At 38.0% G+C, this 16,976-nt stretch overlaps 1 protein-coding gene across 1 annotated transcript; it reads left to right on the top strand.

Annotated features, from left to right (window-relative positions):
* Window positions 1-3,912, top strand: LOC133722298 (uncharacterized). Its single transcript, XM_062149152.1, has 5 exons — window positions 1-109; window positions 571-809; window positions 887-972; window positions 1,077-2,955; window positions 3,200-3,912. Exons 2-5 carry the CDS (start codon window positions 641-643, stop codon window positions 3,880-3,882), a joined length of 2,817 nt encoding a protein of 938 aa, XP_062005136.1. The 5' UTR covers window positions 1-109; window positions 571-640; the 3' UTR covers window positions 3,883-3,912.
* Window positions 3,913-16,976: the final 13,064 nt, after the last annotated feature.

Here is a 16,976-nt window from a genome sequence, read left to right as displayed (position 1 = left end):
GATTTTTCAGTTTCTTTTTCTCCTTTATTTTTCAACATAAGGTCAGGAGAAATTGTTCATCGAATCTCTCTTTGGGACTCTTTGGTAGCTCGCGATTATCAATTCAATGGTATCAAATATTATTATTAGGGATATAGTTGCGTAGCATATCTGTGTTATTTTCATTTTTGTGTGAATTTGTTTATAGGATCAATTTTAAAGGAATGTCATTCGTCTCTTTTTACACAGCAATGTAAATTAGGGTTTGAGAAGTTGAATTGTGTGATTGTTATTCAGCTGCTTTCATTCTGCAACAGATATCAAATTTCGATATATTTCAGCATGAATGGAAAGTTTTATATTCTGCTCAAAACCCATTTAGATGCATGTTTGGTTTGCCTGAATTCTCAACCAGATAATCAAGTACCCTTTAGAAGCATCAATCAGAATCTGATTAGGCTTCTCAAATAAATTAAAGAGACTTGTGTTTGTTCTTTCCATGGTAGCTAGTACATGTTTATATTAAATTCCCAAGAAATGGAATTGCCTTCCTTGTTTCCTGATTTTTTTATTGTAACTAACTATGTGCAGGTTTGACAAGCTTGTAGCAGATCGAAGTCATTTATGATATATAACATTTTGGAAGTGAATTTTTTGAACCATGGGAAGGAACTTGCGAGAAAAACAGCCTAGGGATGCAACAGGGAATGAGCGTCCAGGGACTCCAGGGTGTGTATGGGGCATGCTACATGTCATGAAGTATCACCACTGGCATTATGTCAAGAAAAGACTTATGTACAAGAAGCGTGGCAATAATAAAAATGGTGCAGGTAAGTAAAATGTAGTACATTAGGTATGAAAATTTTACTTAGCCCTATCGTTTTCATCCGAGGATGTTTCACTGCAGGAGTTGGAAATCATGGGAATTGTGGAAATGCATGTAGTCTTCAGAATATACAAGACAATGATGCTAAGATGGACAAAACTACTCCTGTAAGTTAAGGAAATAGAGATCATGACCAAATGTGTTTGTTCTTATCAGTATTTGGATTATGGATTTTGATTAGCAGATTGAATTTAAGATGTGTACATTTTAGGCCGAAGAAATGATAAATCCGTTGAGTCCAACATCCAAAGCTTCTGTTAAGGCCCGAATAAAAGCACGAATTGCTGAAGAAATGGCTAAGAAGAGGGGCAGATATAACCGGACTTCCAGCTGTCCTGTACGATCACGATTGACACGAACAGAATCGATACATCATTTCGAACCACCTTCAAATATGGATCCAATTGCTGAAATGGTATTGAATGAGGCAAGTCCTCGACCTGTTGCTCACAAAAACAAGGAAAGCTCTTCTTCTGAAGAACCAAGTACTAGTGTCGACAACAATTGTGCAGAGAGCAGTCCAATGAGTGTTACTGGAGATCCCACAGTGGATCATGTCCCGGTTAATGAGAACCAAAAGGATGAGCCACTTAGTCAAGAACAGCTAGACAATGACACAGTACAAGATATGTTAGAGAAGAAGTTGATACATGTTAAAGAACTTGACGCAGATTCTTCGGTCCATCAAAAGGAGTATCTAGAGGCTTTGGATATAATTAATGTAAACAAAGAGTTACTAGTGAAAATTTTACATGATCCGGGTTCTCCTCTAGTTCAGCACTTCCAGAATCAACAAGCAGTCAGCGCAAAAACGAGTTTAACCAAGGCAGAGTCATTTCCTATGCCTGGTTCATCAGGCAAAGGAGGTTCTGAACCTACTAAGCTCAAACCCAAGCATGAGCCAAAAGATGGTAGTCCAGCTCGAAAACCTACATGGTCTACTTCATTGAAATATGCTGGGGAACGGCCAATGCCATCGATTACTGATCAGAATATGGAGAGTTCATCTTCCCCTTCTCAACCCAGTTTGATGAGTCAAGGTGAGAATCCGGTGGCAATTAAGCGTTTCAAGGATCTTAGACAAAAAATAAAGCACGTGATTAAGGAGAGTAAACAAGAGAGACATGTGATTTCCATGGAGGCCATCCTTCACAAGATTCCTCATGGAAAAAAGCTCACTAAAGAACTAGAGCAGGAGATTGTTAGCCATTCGAAGGACCCTGCATTGCATAGAGAAGGTAAAGATAGTCCAAGTAGTTATGGAAGTGATCATTCAGTTTCTCCCCTAAAGAAAAAAATGCCCAACATGAGAAGAACATCATCTTTCGATGCATCACTTGATAGGTACCGCAGGTTGTATGAGACGACTAGTTTCAAGAAAGAGGACAAATGCCAGCCATCATCTGAGAGATTGAAAGTTAGAGTAGAAGATTCAGGCTCACCATTCCAGAGCTCACCTTTCCGAAAAGCTCCCAAAAGTCTGGGAAGAATTTACTCCTTACCTGATATGGAATCATACTATCAGAATGAGGAATCTCCAGATGGTTTTCCTCCTCCATCGCTATTTAAGACCGGTGTGGATGGAAATGCAAGCACAAAAAGCAGATTTAGTGAACAAAAGAGGGAGCTTTCTGTAGGTTCAGAAAATGAGTTGCAGTTAGATTTTCCTATAGAAAGTGAAGTCCGAGCAAACTTGGATGATGCTACTGAAACTAATGCAGTTACTAGAGATAAGGTGGAATCTACATCAGTTGTGCACGATGAGACAAGTTCTAAGGTGTCAAATGATGAATTTGATAAATTGGCAACAGGGGACAGTATTTCTCATAAAGAACAAGATACTAAAACTAATGCAGTTACTAGAGATAAGGTGGAATCTACATCAGTTGCGCATGATGAGACAAGTTCTAAGGTGTCAAAAGATGAATTTGAAAAAATAACAACAGGGGACAGTGTTTCTCATACAGAACAAGATACTGAGCCTCATTTAGAAGCCATTACCAGTGTTTCAGATCCCTTACCCATGTACGTGCCTAACATCAATGCTCTACAAGATATATCCAGCCCGAGAAAATGTTCCCAGTCTGAAGGTTTGTTTTTCCAGACGTCATCAGTAGATGTTACCGTTATATTGTCTCAAACCAACATGTAGTGGTTTATGAGATATTAGTTTCAAACTTTAGCACTTAATGATTAAACACACTTGTTTCAGTGTAGAAAAGTGGATTTCATTTTTTGCACATTGAAAAATTAAACCATTCTCTTATTTTCCTGCATCAATCACCAATTCTGAGCTTTCAGGCTGAAGTGGATGTCCATATGTTGGTTTTGTAGGAGAAGAATTGGAATTAAAGCATGAAGATGGACCAGATAACTTGGACAACAAGCAAGGGAAGGAGCCTGATATTGATACCACTAATGTAGTTAGCAGTGGATTGGATACTGAGGAAGTAGAAACTCCTACAAGACACTCGTGTTATGACTTGAGTCATGTTCAAGTTGATGAAAGAGATATGGCCGAGTTTAATTATGTGAGAGATGTGTTGGAGTTTTCTGGATTCAGAGGAAACGAGTGCCTTGGGACTTGGCATGCTGATGATCCGCCAGTCTATCCTTTGCTATATGAGGGCGCAGAAGGCTGCTTCGTTCTTGATCCTGATTGTGCAGGAAATGAAGAAGATGGTGAATGTGATCACTTGCTCTTGTTTGATCTAATCAATGAAGTGTTGATGGAGATTTATGGGAGGTCATACAACTACTGTCCAACGGCCCTGTCTTCGCTATGTTACATTCGTCTAATGCCAGCAGGACACCATGTTCTGAAGGAAGTGTGGGCCCTTATAAGCTGGTACTTGAGCTTGAGACCGGCCGTTGATCAATCATTAGATTATATTGTGAGTAACGATCTAGCAAAGAATGATGGTTGGATGAACCTCCAATTTGATTCTGAATGTATAGGGATTGAATTGGAGGACCTAATTTTTGATGAACTTTTAGAGGAAGCTCTCTGGGACTGAGCTTGTGGATACATCAAATTAATTCCTAAGGTACCTTCACATTTCTTGTAATGTCTCATCTGATATGTTGTTGCTTGATTAATATTGTTAATTTCTCTCAATTAAGTCTCAACTTCATGAAGAATATAGGAAGACAGAGCAGGAAAGCAATATTTTGTTGGTGAATATGCATATTGTACAGTTGGTGAAATATTAAATTATTGTGGAAACCCTTCCCCAACTGGTGACTGAGAGTTAGGATTACAATATATCAAAGTTCTTTTGCACACACTGCAACCGGAAATAACTATTCTGTAATTTGAAACCCTGGTTGTGGATGGTGTGATTTGCCGCTTAACTAATGGAACTCTGCCCTCCTTTGTGAAATGAGTACTTGAACGTACTCTTCGCTTTCCTAAACTTTCCACACAGATTCAAACATGATTTATATTTTTATGCCATAAGAAACAGAGGAGTTATTGGATTTGTGAAATAAAGTTCAGATGAAAGTGGAAGACTAGTCACACATAAGAAAGAGTGACTCATCTCTCCTCATGACATTGGATTTAAGATTTCTAATTTCATTCGGTTTAGGTAGTATCCTTGTTTATAGATTGGTACGATTGCATCAAATGAGATTCATCCCAGAAATTCATCAAGGTCTCATTTCTTACAGGAGACCCTTGCAATAAAACTTTTAGAAGAAGAAATAGAAACCAAATAATGGAAATTAGATCATTTTACACAATTGGTACAAGGTAGTCTAGAATCTGCCTTCATTTAAACTTCCAAGAAGATATCTATCAGACCTTGGCATCTTCTACCTACTTGGCCAGCTTTAGTTCTTGTTTTCAGCTCTAGGAACTCGGTTAAGTGCAACTCCCACATCATTTTGGGCAAGGGAAAAGCTGTAGAATAAAAACATTGCCATGTATCGATCAAATCATTCATGCATGTGCTTGTGTTATACAAAGGTTATCCTTCCCAAAAGGTCATCTTAATTAAACTCCATTTGTGAGTGGTTTAAGACTTTAAGCTAGCATAATGACCTTCCTACGGTTTCAATAACAAGTAGCTTATACTAGGACTTAAGAAGATGAAGAAAAATTGTGAACTTTATGAAGCGCATCGACATCAAAAGGGACTCAACAATCCACAGCAGACGGACGAAGTTCATTTGACGCCCACCACTATGTACTGTGATTCTGTGAATGCATGGGAGTGCCAAATCTTTTGTCTTGTATGATGGGTCTTCCCATGCTGTTTTAAAAGAGAAAGCATTTTTAGAACAGCATGGGACCCTAACAGTGACTAGTCCCCGTTTCCCATGTGCTGTAGATTATTGCTAGCTAGGAGAGAATAAAATGGATTGTAGATCATGAATGAGTATGTCAGTCAAAATCGAACTCATGACATTTACAATGTTACAATTATAACTTACTAACAGATCACAGCTCACCGTCTTACAATTTTATTGTTATTTATTTTTACATATAATTTCATTGGATAAATTGAACTTTTACAAGAATATATACGGGTTTTTTGCACCAACAGTGTCTGGAGACTTGGGTGACTGACAATATGATACCCGAACTTACAAAGTTATCAAAGTAGTACCTGGACTCGTTTTTTCTTATCAACGTCATACCTACTGTCATTTTCCGTCACGGTGCCGTCAATTTAACCATGTGCGACACACGTGACTCATTAAATGAGTCAAAAAAGTCTGATTTGCCCTCAATTCCTTAAATTTTCTCTCTCTTATTCATCATCCTCTTGATACTTATATAGCCTTCCGCCTCTCGGTGGTGGTGGCGTGGTGTAGCGGCGTGGTTAGATTCGAACCGGCAGCAGGGGTTGACCCGATCTCGGTGGTGTCCGATCTGGAGTGTTAGTGGTGGCGCGATCTGGGTTGGAATTGATTTTGATCTGGGAAAGAATCCGATAGTGGTGTCCGATCCAATAGCCATCACAAATCCCATCACCAAGCATCAACCAAATTGCCAAACCTCACAAGCATGCTCAACAACGCATTACCAAGCCTAACGCTCAAAAGGGTCATCAAATTCAATATATACCTGTACGCACGAGCTCCATCCTCATGTGTTCACTTCCACTCGCATAGCCCAACCAAAGCAACATAAGCATCTTCTTCCACCTTAATTTGAACCTCCTGCATGGAGTCCACGAGCTTCAAAGCTTTCTCGAGGTTCCCATGGCGGCAAAGCTCGGTTAGGTCGGAGTTGGGGTTCTGGGTGTAGGTGGCGGTGACGGAGGAGCTGCAGACAGTTATTTCTTGGGTTTTTCTGGAAGAAATATGGGGACTTTGGAACTTAAGGTGGAGAAGCTTAAGGTTTCGAGCTTGTGGGTTTTGGGGAATTGAGGATTTGGAAGGTGTTGGTTGTGAGGAATTTGAGAGGTATTAGTTGAAATCGCCATTTGTGGGCACTGAGAGCATTGTCCGTGTTCCAAAGAGGAAGAAGGGTTTTGCTGGAGGTTTAGTGGTTCATGGATAAAATGTATAGTTTTTCTTAGAATGAATTGGATTTTTTTTTTTGTTGAGAATAGAGAATGTATTGAATTGGGATTTTTGGTTAATAGATTTATTTTCAATATAATAATTTATTTAATTTTTATTTTTAATTTTGAATTTATTCATTTAAGGTTTGATGAAGTGAAAAAGACTTTTTTGCCCTCAATTTGCAACTCACGTGCGGCACACATAGTCAGGATTGATGGCGTCGTGACGGAAAACTGACGTAGGTACAACGTTGATAAGAAAAAACGAGTCCAGGTACTACTTTGATAACTTTGTAAGTTCGGGTATCATATTGTCAGTCACCCAAGTCTCCAGACACTGTTAGTGCAAAAAACCCAATATATACAAGTGATTTAGGACTATGTCACTCTCTCCTTACTCCTCCGAGTCTCAATAGTACTGCTTGATACTGTAAACTCGAAAGGAGGAATTCATCCTTAAGCCCGTTTGCCCAAAAACAAGATGTATTTTGCCCATTCAATCAACCAAGTTGGTATTTTGCCCAGATACACAAACTTTAGGGGAAAAGACTCCTAAGGGTAGTTCCTTTTAGGGTAGTGCCAAAGATATCCTATGCAGACTTTTGGGTCCAAAATCACTTTTTCTTTTGAAAAACCTGTTCAAACTTTTGAAAAAAACAAAACTAGCATTCAACATGCCTAAGTTTTTCACCTAACGGCTTCCTGCCTAACGGTTACTTTAACAGGCGGAATCACTGCTGTTTGTTTTTATCCTAAGCTGAGGCAAATCTTCCTAAGAAACAGAAACTCTGAACTTACAGGTTTTATAGGATAAAGGCAAGAACATAATTAATAACAACATATAATTTTGTAAATAAAACGACGTGACGAAGTGGATGAGCACACTGAAAATATTTATTTAAACATAATTACAAGCCAAGAATTCAGAGCCTCATTCTCAGGTAAACAGCTAAAAAGCTGTTTAGCTATCCATGAGAATGATTACAGTACTTACTTATAAATAGAAGCACACTTCACACTAGACAGGAAAGAAAGATCACACTGCTACTTCTTGAGAGAAGACTCTTCTGCTCAAGTTCTTAAGTTATTTTACAGATGGTGGAAGTTGTTTTTTGTGTGGGGATTTTTCCGATGCCTTTACAAATGAAACTCAAGCTCCTTATATAGAGAGCGGACCTCAAACTTAAATTCAAAAACATAAAATATACAGTTCAACTCCGTGATTTCCTGCTTTCCTGAGTGCTTCTGTTGGTGGAGGTCGGACAAGGAAAAGGCAGGTTCCCTTTTTGGGTGAAATGTTTTTCACCTTTCCTTTTTTGAAAAGCAAAAGTAGCTTTTGGGAAGAGTCCAAAAGTACTTTCGGTGTTTTCTACACCTGCTGCTTCAAATGTTCTCGTCTATTTCAGAATTATGGCCTAAGACAAAGGAGTTGTTGTCAGCTTGGGCCATTCTATCCGTTGTGGCATTATCTTCAACGTCTGTATCAACATACATCTTGTAGTAGTTGTCATTTTCAAGTCGTTCTATCCACTGCATGCATGCCATCGTTGAGTCTATCTCTTTTCTGGTGAGAGATAGAAATAGGTCACTGCTGACTACGTCAGGATGATCATAGGCAGTGATAATAGTTTTTTCTCCTGCTGCCAGGAAGGTATTGTTGATATCTTCAGAGATGATCTTCTTCATATATTCCAGGGCCATGGCTTTCATCCATGGGATGCTTGAATTTGGTGTCCGTTGTACCCAACACAGGCAGGTTGTAGATATTTTCTTTGAATAATTCTCACATAATGATATGGAGAAATGTATTCAACCTCGCTGTTTGCCTTTCTAATCCATTCTGGAGGAGTGGATCTGAACTTCAGTCGAAGTGTACAGTCATTTTTTCTGATATTTTTGACTGTGTTGACAATGATGGGCGGCAATCCTTTTAGATCATCATTTGTTTTGCTCCATAGATTATGGACAAAACCATTTTCAACAAGCCAAAGCTTGTGTTCTTGAGGATGTTCACTCTGAACATTAACCAAGTATCTTCCAACGTATGATCCTGAGACAATGAAGAGGGTTGGAGGAACAAGGTCTTCTGAATTGTGTCTTCCTATCAGATTGTGGAAATCATGCCAATCTGATTCATTGAGTGCCATGATAGGGACCCTAGCACTTTCTGGATGTTCAAGGAAGTTAATTTTTTCTTTCTTAACAGCACTCTGCTGTATTTCTTCGAACTGTGGTCTTGCATTCTTGTATAGTTCTTCAACTAATGCAAAGAGAGCTGGAAACATTAGACCACTGCTTCTTTCCTGAAAGGCAAATAAAAGATTATCCAGAATTGCCTTCTGATGGTAAGCTAATCTCCTGCCAGTTCTGAACACAGGAGTATCGAACGTTCGAAGTTCATAGTTAAAGACATTTAGGACTCCAGTTGGAGTAGGTTTGCTTTTTGGCAAAGCAACAGCCGTCAACGGTCTTGATGAGCCTTTACCGTCTGCCGTTTGAGACGGGCTAGTCAATCCTTTACCCTGGGATTGATCAGTTGTGGCTAAGCCTTTTGAACTTAGCAGGAACCTCTTGAGGATTTTTTCTTTGGGATCCTCATCGATTTCATGTTCTTTCCCAGCTCTTCTGCTTCTGGGATTGCGACCTTCGTCGTTGTCATCGTTTCTTTTACTGAACGTGGCTAATTCCCTTGTTAAGGCATCTGGAAGATAGTTCTTGTTTCCTGCAATTAATTCAACAATATAATCATATTGGTTAAGGAATAATTGCCAGTTAGCTAGTCTTCCTCTATCAGCAGCTTTATCAAGTTTGAAATTTTTGAAATTCTTTACTCTGGCACAATCGGTGCGGACAGTAAAGGGTTTTCCAAGGAAAGCTGGAGAATTTAAAATTGTTTTTTTGACAGCCAATATTTCTTTTTCCCCTGTGGGATAATTTAGTTCTGCAGGGCTGAACTTGCCACTACAAAATTTACAGATCTTTTCAATGTTAGTTCCAGGCGCTTTCGCCAGAACTACACCGGACCAGTAATTATCACTCGCATCTGTTTGGAGGATAATCTCGTCATTCTCTTCGGGTTGTTGAAGAGGAGGGAGGTTTTTGCAGAGATTTTTTATCTGCTTCACAGTTTTTTCATCATCTTCTGTGAAGTTCCATTTTCTTTTGGAACTTGTTTTAGGTGATAACATTGCTGTTAACCCTGAGATCTTGGGGATGAAATCTCTCCCATAATTTATGACACCAAGGAATCTCTCTAGACTCTTGGCATCAGGAATTCTATCTGGGAATTTCCAAATTTTCTCAAGGATGTGAGGTTGGAGTTTTATCACTCCATTCTTGATATTTATTCCTAGGAAATCAACTTCATCAAGGATAAAGAAGATTTTCTTTTCACCTAGGATAATTCCATGCTGAACTATCAGCTTTACAACCTCATGGAGGTGTTTCATGTGTTCTTCTCTGTTTTTGGAGAAGACAAGAATGTCATCTATGTAGACGACGCAGAACTCCGCAACATGTTTGAAGATATTATCCATTTTTCTCTGGAAGATGGAGGGAGCTTGCTTTAGACCAAAAGGCATTACTAACCATTCGTAATGTCCTTGAGGTGTTCCAAATGCGGTGAGAGGTACACTCTCAGGATGCATCTTGACCTGCCAAAAACCCGACTTTGCATCGAATTTTGAAAATACTTTAGCTCCTCTGAGCTGGTTGATCAGCACTCTTACTTGAGCAATTTGATATCCGTCTTTGACAGTCTTTTTGTTGACATCTCTGTAGTCAATCACCATTCTAGCTTTTCCTCTTAGATTTTTCTGCATGATTTCTCACGTAGAATGCTGGAGCATGATGAGGGCTAGTGGAAGGTTGAATTAATCTCTTGTTCAGGAGATCTTCAATATCTTTTCTGAATTCTTTTTGGTCTTCCTCTTTGTATTGAGGAATGGCTTTGACATGACAGATAGCATTCATGTCATGTAATCTCAATTCACAGACCACTGGGTCTTTTTCCCAAAACTTCTGAGGATCTACATCGATGTTCTGCTCGAGTAGTTTCTTGATTCTTTCAAGAGTGGGAATTTTCTGAGATTCAAGCTTATTCTGAAAGTGCTTGAGGTTATGCTCGTGGATGAAACTAGCTTCTTCTTCTTCACTAGTTTCTGCTTCTTCTTCTTCTTCGTCAGAAGATTCTTCAACAAGTAATTCTTTTTGTTGTTTGATTTGGAGTATGGGTTCAAATTTGGGTTTGTAGGAGGTAAGATCACCACTATTCTGGTGCGATCTCTGATATTGGGTAGTGAAATTTGGTCCTACCACACTTTTGGCTTGAGTAAGCCGATCTGCCCAGAACACCCGTTCTCCTTTTCTGAAGCCTATTGCTTCTTCATCCTGAATAAATCTCTGTTGGAGAATGAAATCATTACCCAACAAGAAATCTGCGCCTTGGCCTTCAGATTGCCAGACGTTATGGATGATAAATGTTCCTCCACCAATGGTGATGTGAACATTTTTTGCTACTTTATTCATGGTGAGATGGCTTCCATCAAAAGTAACACCAGTAGCTGTTTTCTTTTCTTCTTTCCAGAGTTTTTCTGGAATTGCAAATCTTTTTGCAACTGTAAATCCTGATCCATTATCTACAAAGGCATGTAGATGATATTTTTTATGATCAGGGAATTTTAGTCCAATCTCTATGTAGTTGCTGTATCTACTCGTAGAGACGACTTTCGATTGCTGAAGCTCATTTTCTTGAGCTTGTTCCTTTGGAATGAATGGTTTACATTCTTCTGGAACATTGTTCTGAGTGGGAGATTTATCAAAACTAGAAGGTTTTGTATCATCCCAGTCTGTAGGAATTATCTCTTTGCTATCTGGATTACTGAGCCATGACGGAGGGTCATATCAGACTTTATAATCATACTTGCCCGAAGGTTGGCCAAGTAGATCCCATGTTTCAGTAACTGTTATAGCTGCTTCTTGCTTTTCTAAGAGATGAACAGTTTCTGGTGGTTTCACCAGTTCTATATTTTCTGGTATTTCAACCAGTTCAAAGTTGTCATCGATTTTTTCTTCGATGATGTCTCCCTTTTTCCAGGAAGATGGTTCCATGGTTTCCCGGAACAACGTTTCTACTTCTTTCTCTTTTTGTTCAGAGAAATATTCTTCATATTCTTGTTCAACTAGTTGGCTTACAAGACCATTCTTGGTTTTTCTTCTTGCTTCAGCTATGAAACATTCTTTGTGATACGTCTTTTTTGACTCTTCACAAAACATAGGGAGACCATTCTTTTCATGACATAAGCAGTAGTCACAAACGAATGTACCAGGGTTCACCTGATAAGAAGATATTAAGGATTCTGTCTTGCTTTCTTCCCAGTTTTTGATTCTCAAAACATTCATTTGTCTGGATTCGAAGTACTCTACTTCAGAATCTGTCTCAGACTCAGATGAATCTTCTTCTTCTTCAGACCAGACAGAGTAAACTGACCTGTCGTCTTCTTCATCATCAGAATAGGCTATTTCGTAGCCTTTCATGTTGGCAAGTTCTACTATATGCTCATATTCTTCAAAGAGAGCTTTAGTAGATCTTTTACCCTTTTCCGGGCATTCATTGGCATAGTGCCCTTCAGCTTTACATAACCAACATCTGCAAGTTTTCTTGCTTGGTTGTTTATGTTGATGAGTATTCTTCTTTTTCTTGAAGAATTTCTTTTTTGGATCTTCATCCTGTTGTTTCTTGTAATTGGAACTTTTTTTGAATTTCCAATTCTTTCTTTGATTACTCTTTTTGAATTTTTTAGAGTAATATTTTCCTTTCTTTTTTCTGTAGAACTTGGATTCATGACATCCCCAGTTGGTTGGCATATCCAGTATTCCGTAACAGAAATTTTCAACTCCTTTGAGTTGTTTCTTGGCCATCTTAGCTCTAAGATTGGCTTTGCATTGTTCTTTCAGTAATTGCCGGATTCTGTCGGCAATTCCTCCAACTGAAAATCTTTCAATTGGTTTTTCTGCTATGCTTTCTCGCACAGCTGTTCTCCATGGTTCAAGGAGTTTCCTGTGCAACAGGTTGACTAGATCAGTGCTTTCTAGTTCCCCAATTGTACAGTAATATTCTTGAAATTCATTCAAGTATTCTTCAAAATATCTCATGTCACAAATTTTGAGAGCATAGATATTTGATTTGGCCGTTTCTCTGGCCTTTTCACTCATATTTGCAGAATCTCCACAGAACTGATCGTACAGGGGTACTGCAAAATCATACGGAGATTTTGAAGCTTTGATATCTTCAAGCCATTCTTTTCCTCTGGCCGTTTCTTTGAAAGAGAAATAATATTTCTTGGCTACTCCTGTGAGAGTAGTTTCAAAGTACATCTGAAGATCAGGAGCTTCGAATTTTCCAAAGGTGACAGCAGAGGCCATCATCAGGCTGTCTACCCATTGGTCAAGAGTTTTTCTCTTGTCTAGAGTTTTATCCAGATCTAACCAGATACCAAAATTGGTAATTGGTACTCTGGGTATCTTGTCCTCTGGGACAAATCTTTGAGAATTTCTTTCTCCATCTCTGCCCGTAGGGGCCTTCTGTATAGGGAGTTTTACCTTTCCCTTTTCTCTGGTGATGGAGGTTTTAGAGCTTTCTCTTTCCTCCATTTCAACATCCTGGTAGGGAAGGAGTTTTCTTTCATTTCCTGGATTGAAATTTTTCATTTCTTCGATTAGTTTTTCTAATCTTTCAGGATTTTCGCAATTCTCAGCTTCTTCATACAGATCATAGAGCTTTTGTGCTCTAAGCATGTTGACTGGTCTGTTTAGATCAGCTTCAAGGTCTTCTTCAGTAATTGGATCTTCAATAGTGGATTTTGTGCCACTAGTACTAGCTTCTCTAGTGCTGTAGCTTCTTCTGAGAAGATTTTTGTTTATCCTGATATTCTCAGGACAGACATCACTTTTTCTGTGATTGTCAAAATTTAGACTGATTTCTCCAGTCTTTCTGCTTTCATAAATTTTAGCTTTTGCACTTTCTGCTGGTAGCTTCGGACCAGATAATTTCCATTCAATAGGAAACGTTACTTCATTCCAAGTAACCTTGTGGATCTGTTGTGAATGGTTCTTCTGACTGGTGAGGAATCCCGTAGTAAGACCAGGGATGTTTGATATCCTTGTCTTTGGCTCTACTGTAGTACTCATCAGTTTATAGTATATCCTGTATACTATTGCCAATTCTTGCATATCTTTTTTCATAGATATGCCATCTGTCTTGACTCTCAGTCTGAGACAGTGAGCTGCATCTTTCAAGCTGGTAGAGAAGTTGGGGAAGCAGTTGAAATATGCCACTTGGTTGCACAGAGATGCTTCAAGGGTTCCCAAAAGACTAGCTTGAAAATCTTCTAGTCTATTGTCTTGTAAGACACATAGAACTGAACAGTTTATGCCTTCACGAGCTAGAAGCTTTATGCCTACTTGGACTGCTCCAATATGCATAAATTGATATTTTTTTGATCTGGCTCTGGCGACTTCATCTGGAGTGATCATCAGTAGATCTGTTTCTCCTGTTGTAGAGGGGGTTGTAAATTCCAGCAATTTGAAATGATGGCTGTCCATCAGGTCAAATGTTCCCCTTTTGTATATTTGTTTGAAATCTAGCTTTGGAATTGAGGCGTTTTTTACCTCATGCTCGATTTCATTGTATTCAAATTCTTCAGAATTTAGGAGTTGTACTCCTTTCTTTTTCCCGAAGATGCTCATCATATTGACATCTCGAGTTTCTTTCGGGTTTTCATACCGAATACTAGTAGAACTAGTTGAGGGATCCAGAAAAATCAAGTTTGGAACAGGATTCTCTGGTCTTTCTAATGGTTTGAATCCATTAGCTTTCTTTTTTACTGTAGGCACTTTCTTGTCCTTCAGTATAGTTTTCATAGAATCTAGCGTTTTTTGCTGTTCAGTGATTTTTCTACTAACACTTGTTAGCTTTTCTTCTTCCGTTTTTGGAAGATCTTTGATATAATCCAGTTTGTTTTCCAGTTTTTCTAACTGGTGGATTATAACAGGAATTTTTTCTAGATGTTCTTGATATCTAGATATTTCTTGCTGCAGGATCTGATATTTTTCATCAGAAGATTTTAATAGAGAATTCAGTCTCTCTATTATTAAATCAGACATTGTCCCCATTGGGGATTCTCCTGCTGAGCTATTTTACAAGCTCTGATACCAGTGAATTGCGGATCTAACCAATGCTCAGGTAGTCAAGAGGTTTTTGTTCCTCTTCAAGTACATATAAAAGATTATCAATATCTTCTTCTAATTTATAGATCCTGGTTTGGAGTCTATAAATAATATCCCAGTAGTTGGGAGTTTCTCTGTTAAGACGTTCTCTATAGTCTTTCAATTTTTTCAACTTTTCTCTTTCTTTTTTCAATTCTTTGCTAGTGCTTTTACAAATAGCATTTAATTCAAGTCTGTCAACGATCGAAATTATGAATAGTAAAACTAACTGTTTACCTTCGAGATCGAGGATGAAATTTAGCTGCAATTATAATTTAGACAAATAAATTCAAGATGGGCTCACCACGTTTCATCAAAGGAAAATAATAGTAAAAGCAAGGATTGGAATAAGAGAGAGGGGTACTTATGGGATAAACATTTAAGTGAAAGGAATAGTTGGGAGAAAAAGAGAAAACTTTTGTGTGAATGAGGTTTAAAATAAGTTGGTGGAGTGTATGATGTGGTATTTGGTATTTTCTGAGTAAGTGGTCAATATCCCTAAGAATTTATATTTCTAAAAGCAGCTTTCGGGTGAAGGGTTCTCAACTTCTCATTGTGTTTATAAACTACATATTCGGTCCTAGCTAAGATATATAATTAAAATACATATTTCTAAAGTCTAGCTTAGCTTTTCGATACAGGAGGGGACATGTTCAAGAGATTTGTTCTCATCCATCCACATATGAACGGTTGATGATTGCGCCTTACAAGACCATATATTCTAGAGAATATATATATTAAAGTTCTTAATGTACGTAGTCCAATAATTTAGAATGTCATGTTTGATGAGGTACGGTGCAAAATCATCATATGTCCCAGTACAAAGCGAAGCTGTGGTGTTGAAGATGTTAGAACCCACCACTCTACATCACTTTTCTGTTTTTCCTTTATGAATTTCAGAAAATGAACAAGTACTAATCTGGGTTCAAACACTATTAATTAGGTGAATGAAAAATGGTTACCCAAGCCGCTATTAATTAGGTGAACAAGCTAGCTACCGGTGCTCAAAAGATACATAACTATAAGCTTAACCTAAACTACTTCATCGATGTAAGACTCAAACTATGACTTGCATTCTCACACAGTTGCAAAGTGACTCTCCTTCTTTTTCCCTTCGGTGAACTTCTTTTATGCATTTATACATATATTTATTACTTTAACCTAAAAACGTTATAGAACACACGTGATGTGAAGTTCTTTCACGACTTAAATGTCTTGATCGAAAGCAGTTGTCTACGCTCCATCCCCGTAAATATACTCATGCTTACACTCCTGCAAAAACAAAATTCTCATAGCATGTTAGACATCAATCACCGAATCTGAACATGGGATTGAACGGGTCAGCAATATATGTGTTAAGCTAACCGCAAGTTGTAACTAGTAGCAAAACTCATAACTCTGATGACGACTACCCAGATTTGGTGGACGCACATAATCAGAACTGAATCCTGCTACATCGATTATCTGTTGATGATTTAGTTGGTAAACAAAGATTATCATAATTAATGTATGAAATTAAGGACTGAGATCTGAGAGTCGTCTGATCAGATAGATGATTCGGTTACAACTTACAAGTCATTCTCAGTCGGCGGACAGTATGACAAAAACTTTAATCTGACTATTACTGCTTCTTTATCGTGATTCATTCGATTGTCTTGTGCCTATCGATGTATTTCGCTATCAAATGTTCTTAAAATAACCCAGCTCTCCTAGTCAACTTTCACTTCCTGTTTTTATTTGATTATTATTGAAGGGGACTACTGTACCAGAATAGAAAAAACCGAGGGGTACTGCTGCACCAGTAGATATTTTTTTTTGGTCGAAACTGCACCAGTAGATAAAGATAACAAATGCTTTGTTATTGAGCCAAGCTGCTTTCCTGGAAGTCAAGCTTGCACTGATTACCAACGTCAATTATTGCTCCCAACCCAATATAATGATATATGCACTCTTTATTCTTCAGTGTACGAGCACAATATATCAGCTATGAACCAGTAAAAATGATATAAACTTATAAAGATTGGGTTAGCTGGAGACAAATTGATAGTTCATCGCTCCTAATGAATCAACATTCTTTGGACCTAGTAAATAATTGAAATTTATAAAAAAATAATTTCTCAAGTACTTTGACGTTTCAGTTTAATATATACTTGTACTAAAAATGCGAATTGAAGAAGGCTGCTCTAGAAAATGACTCAAGAAGCTAAATTATTCGAAAGTTTTGTCACCTAAAAAAAAAATTCATGACAAATATAAGATTTACGTTATTTACGTCGTTACCTAATTAATAAACGATGATAAAAATAGATACATATATAAAAATTATCACA

This window comes from Rosa rugosa, chromosome 7 (assembly GCF_958449725.1).
Source record: "Rosa rugosa chromosome 7, drRosRugo1.1, whole genome shotgun sequence".
Taxonomy (NCBI): domain Eukaryota; kingdom Viridiplantae; phylum Streptophyta; class Magnoliopsida; order Rosales; family Rosaceae; genus Rosa; species Rosa rugosa.
This window is presented reverse-complemented; position numbering and strand designations above follow the sequence as displayed.

Bases quoted from the DNA above. Each gene is read 5' to 3' on its own strand.
- LOC133722298 (XM_062149152.1), top strand. From the start codon at position 641: ATGGGAAGGAACTTGCGAGAAAAACAGCCTAGGGATGCAACAGGGAAT. The intron at 973-1,076 runs GTAAGTTAAGGA...TGTACATTTTAG, and splicing joins AGATGGACAAAACTACTCCT to GCCGAAGAAATGATAAATCC. The intron at 2,956-3,199 runs GTTTGTTTTTCC...TTGGTTTTGTAG, and splicing joins AAAATGTTCCCAGTCTGAAG to GAGAAGAATTGGAATTAAAG.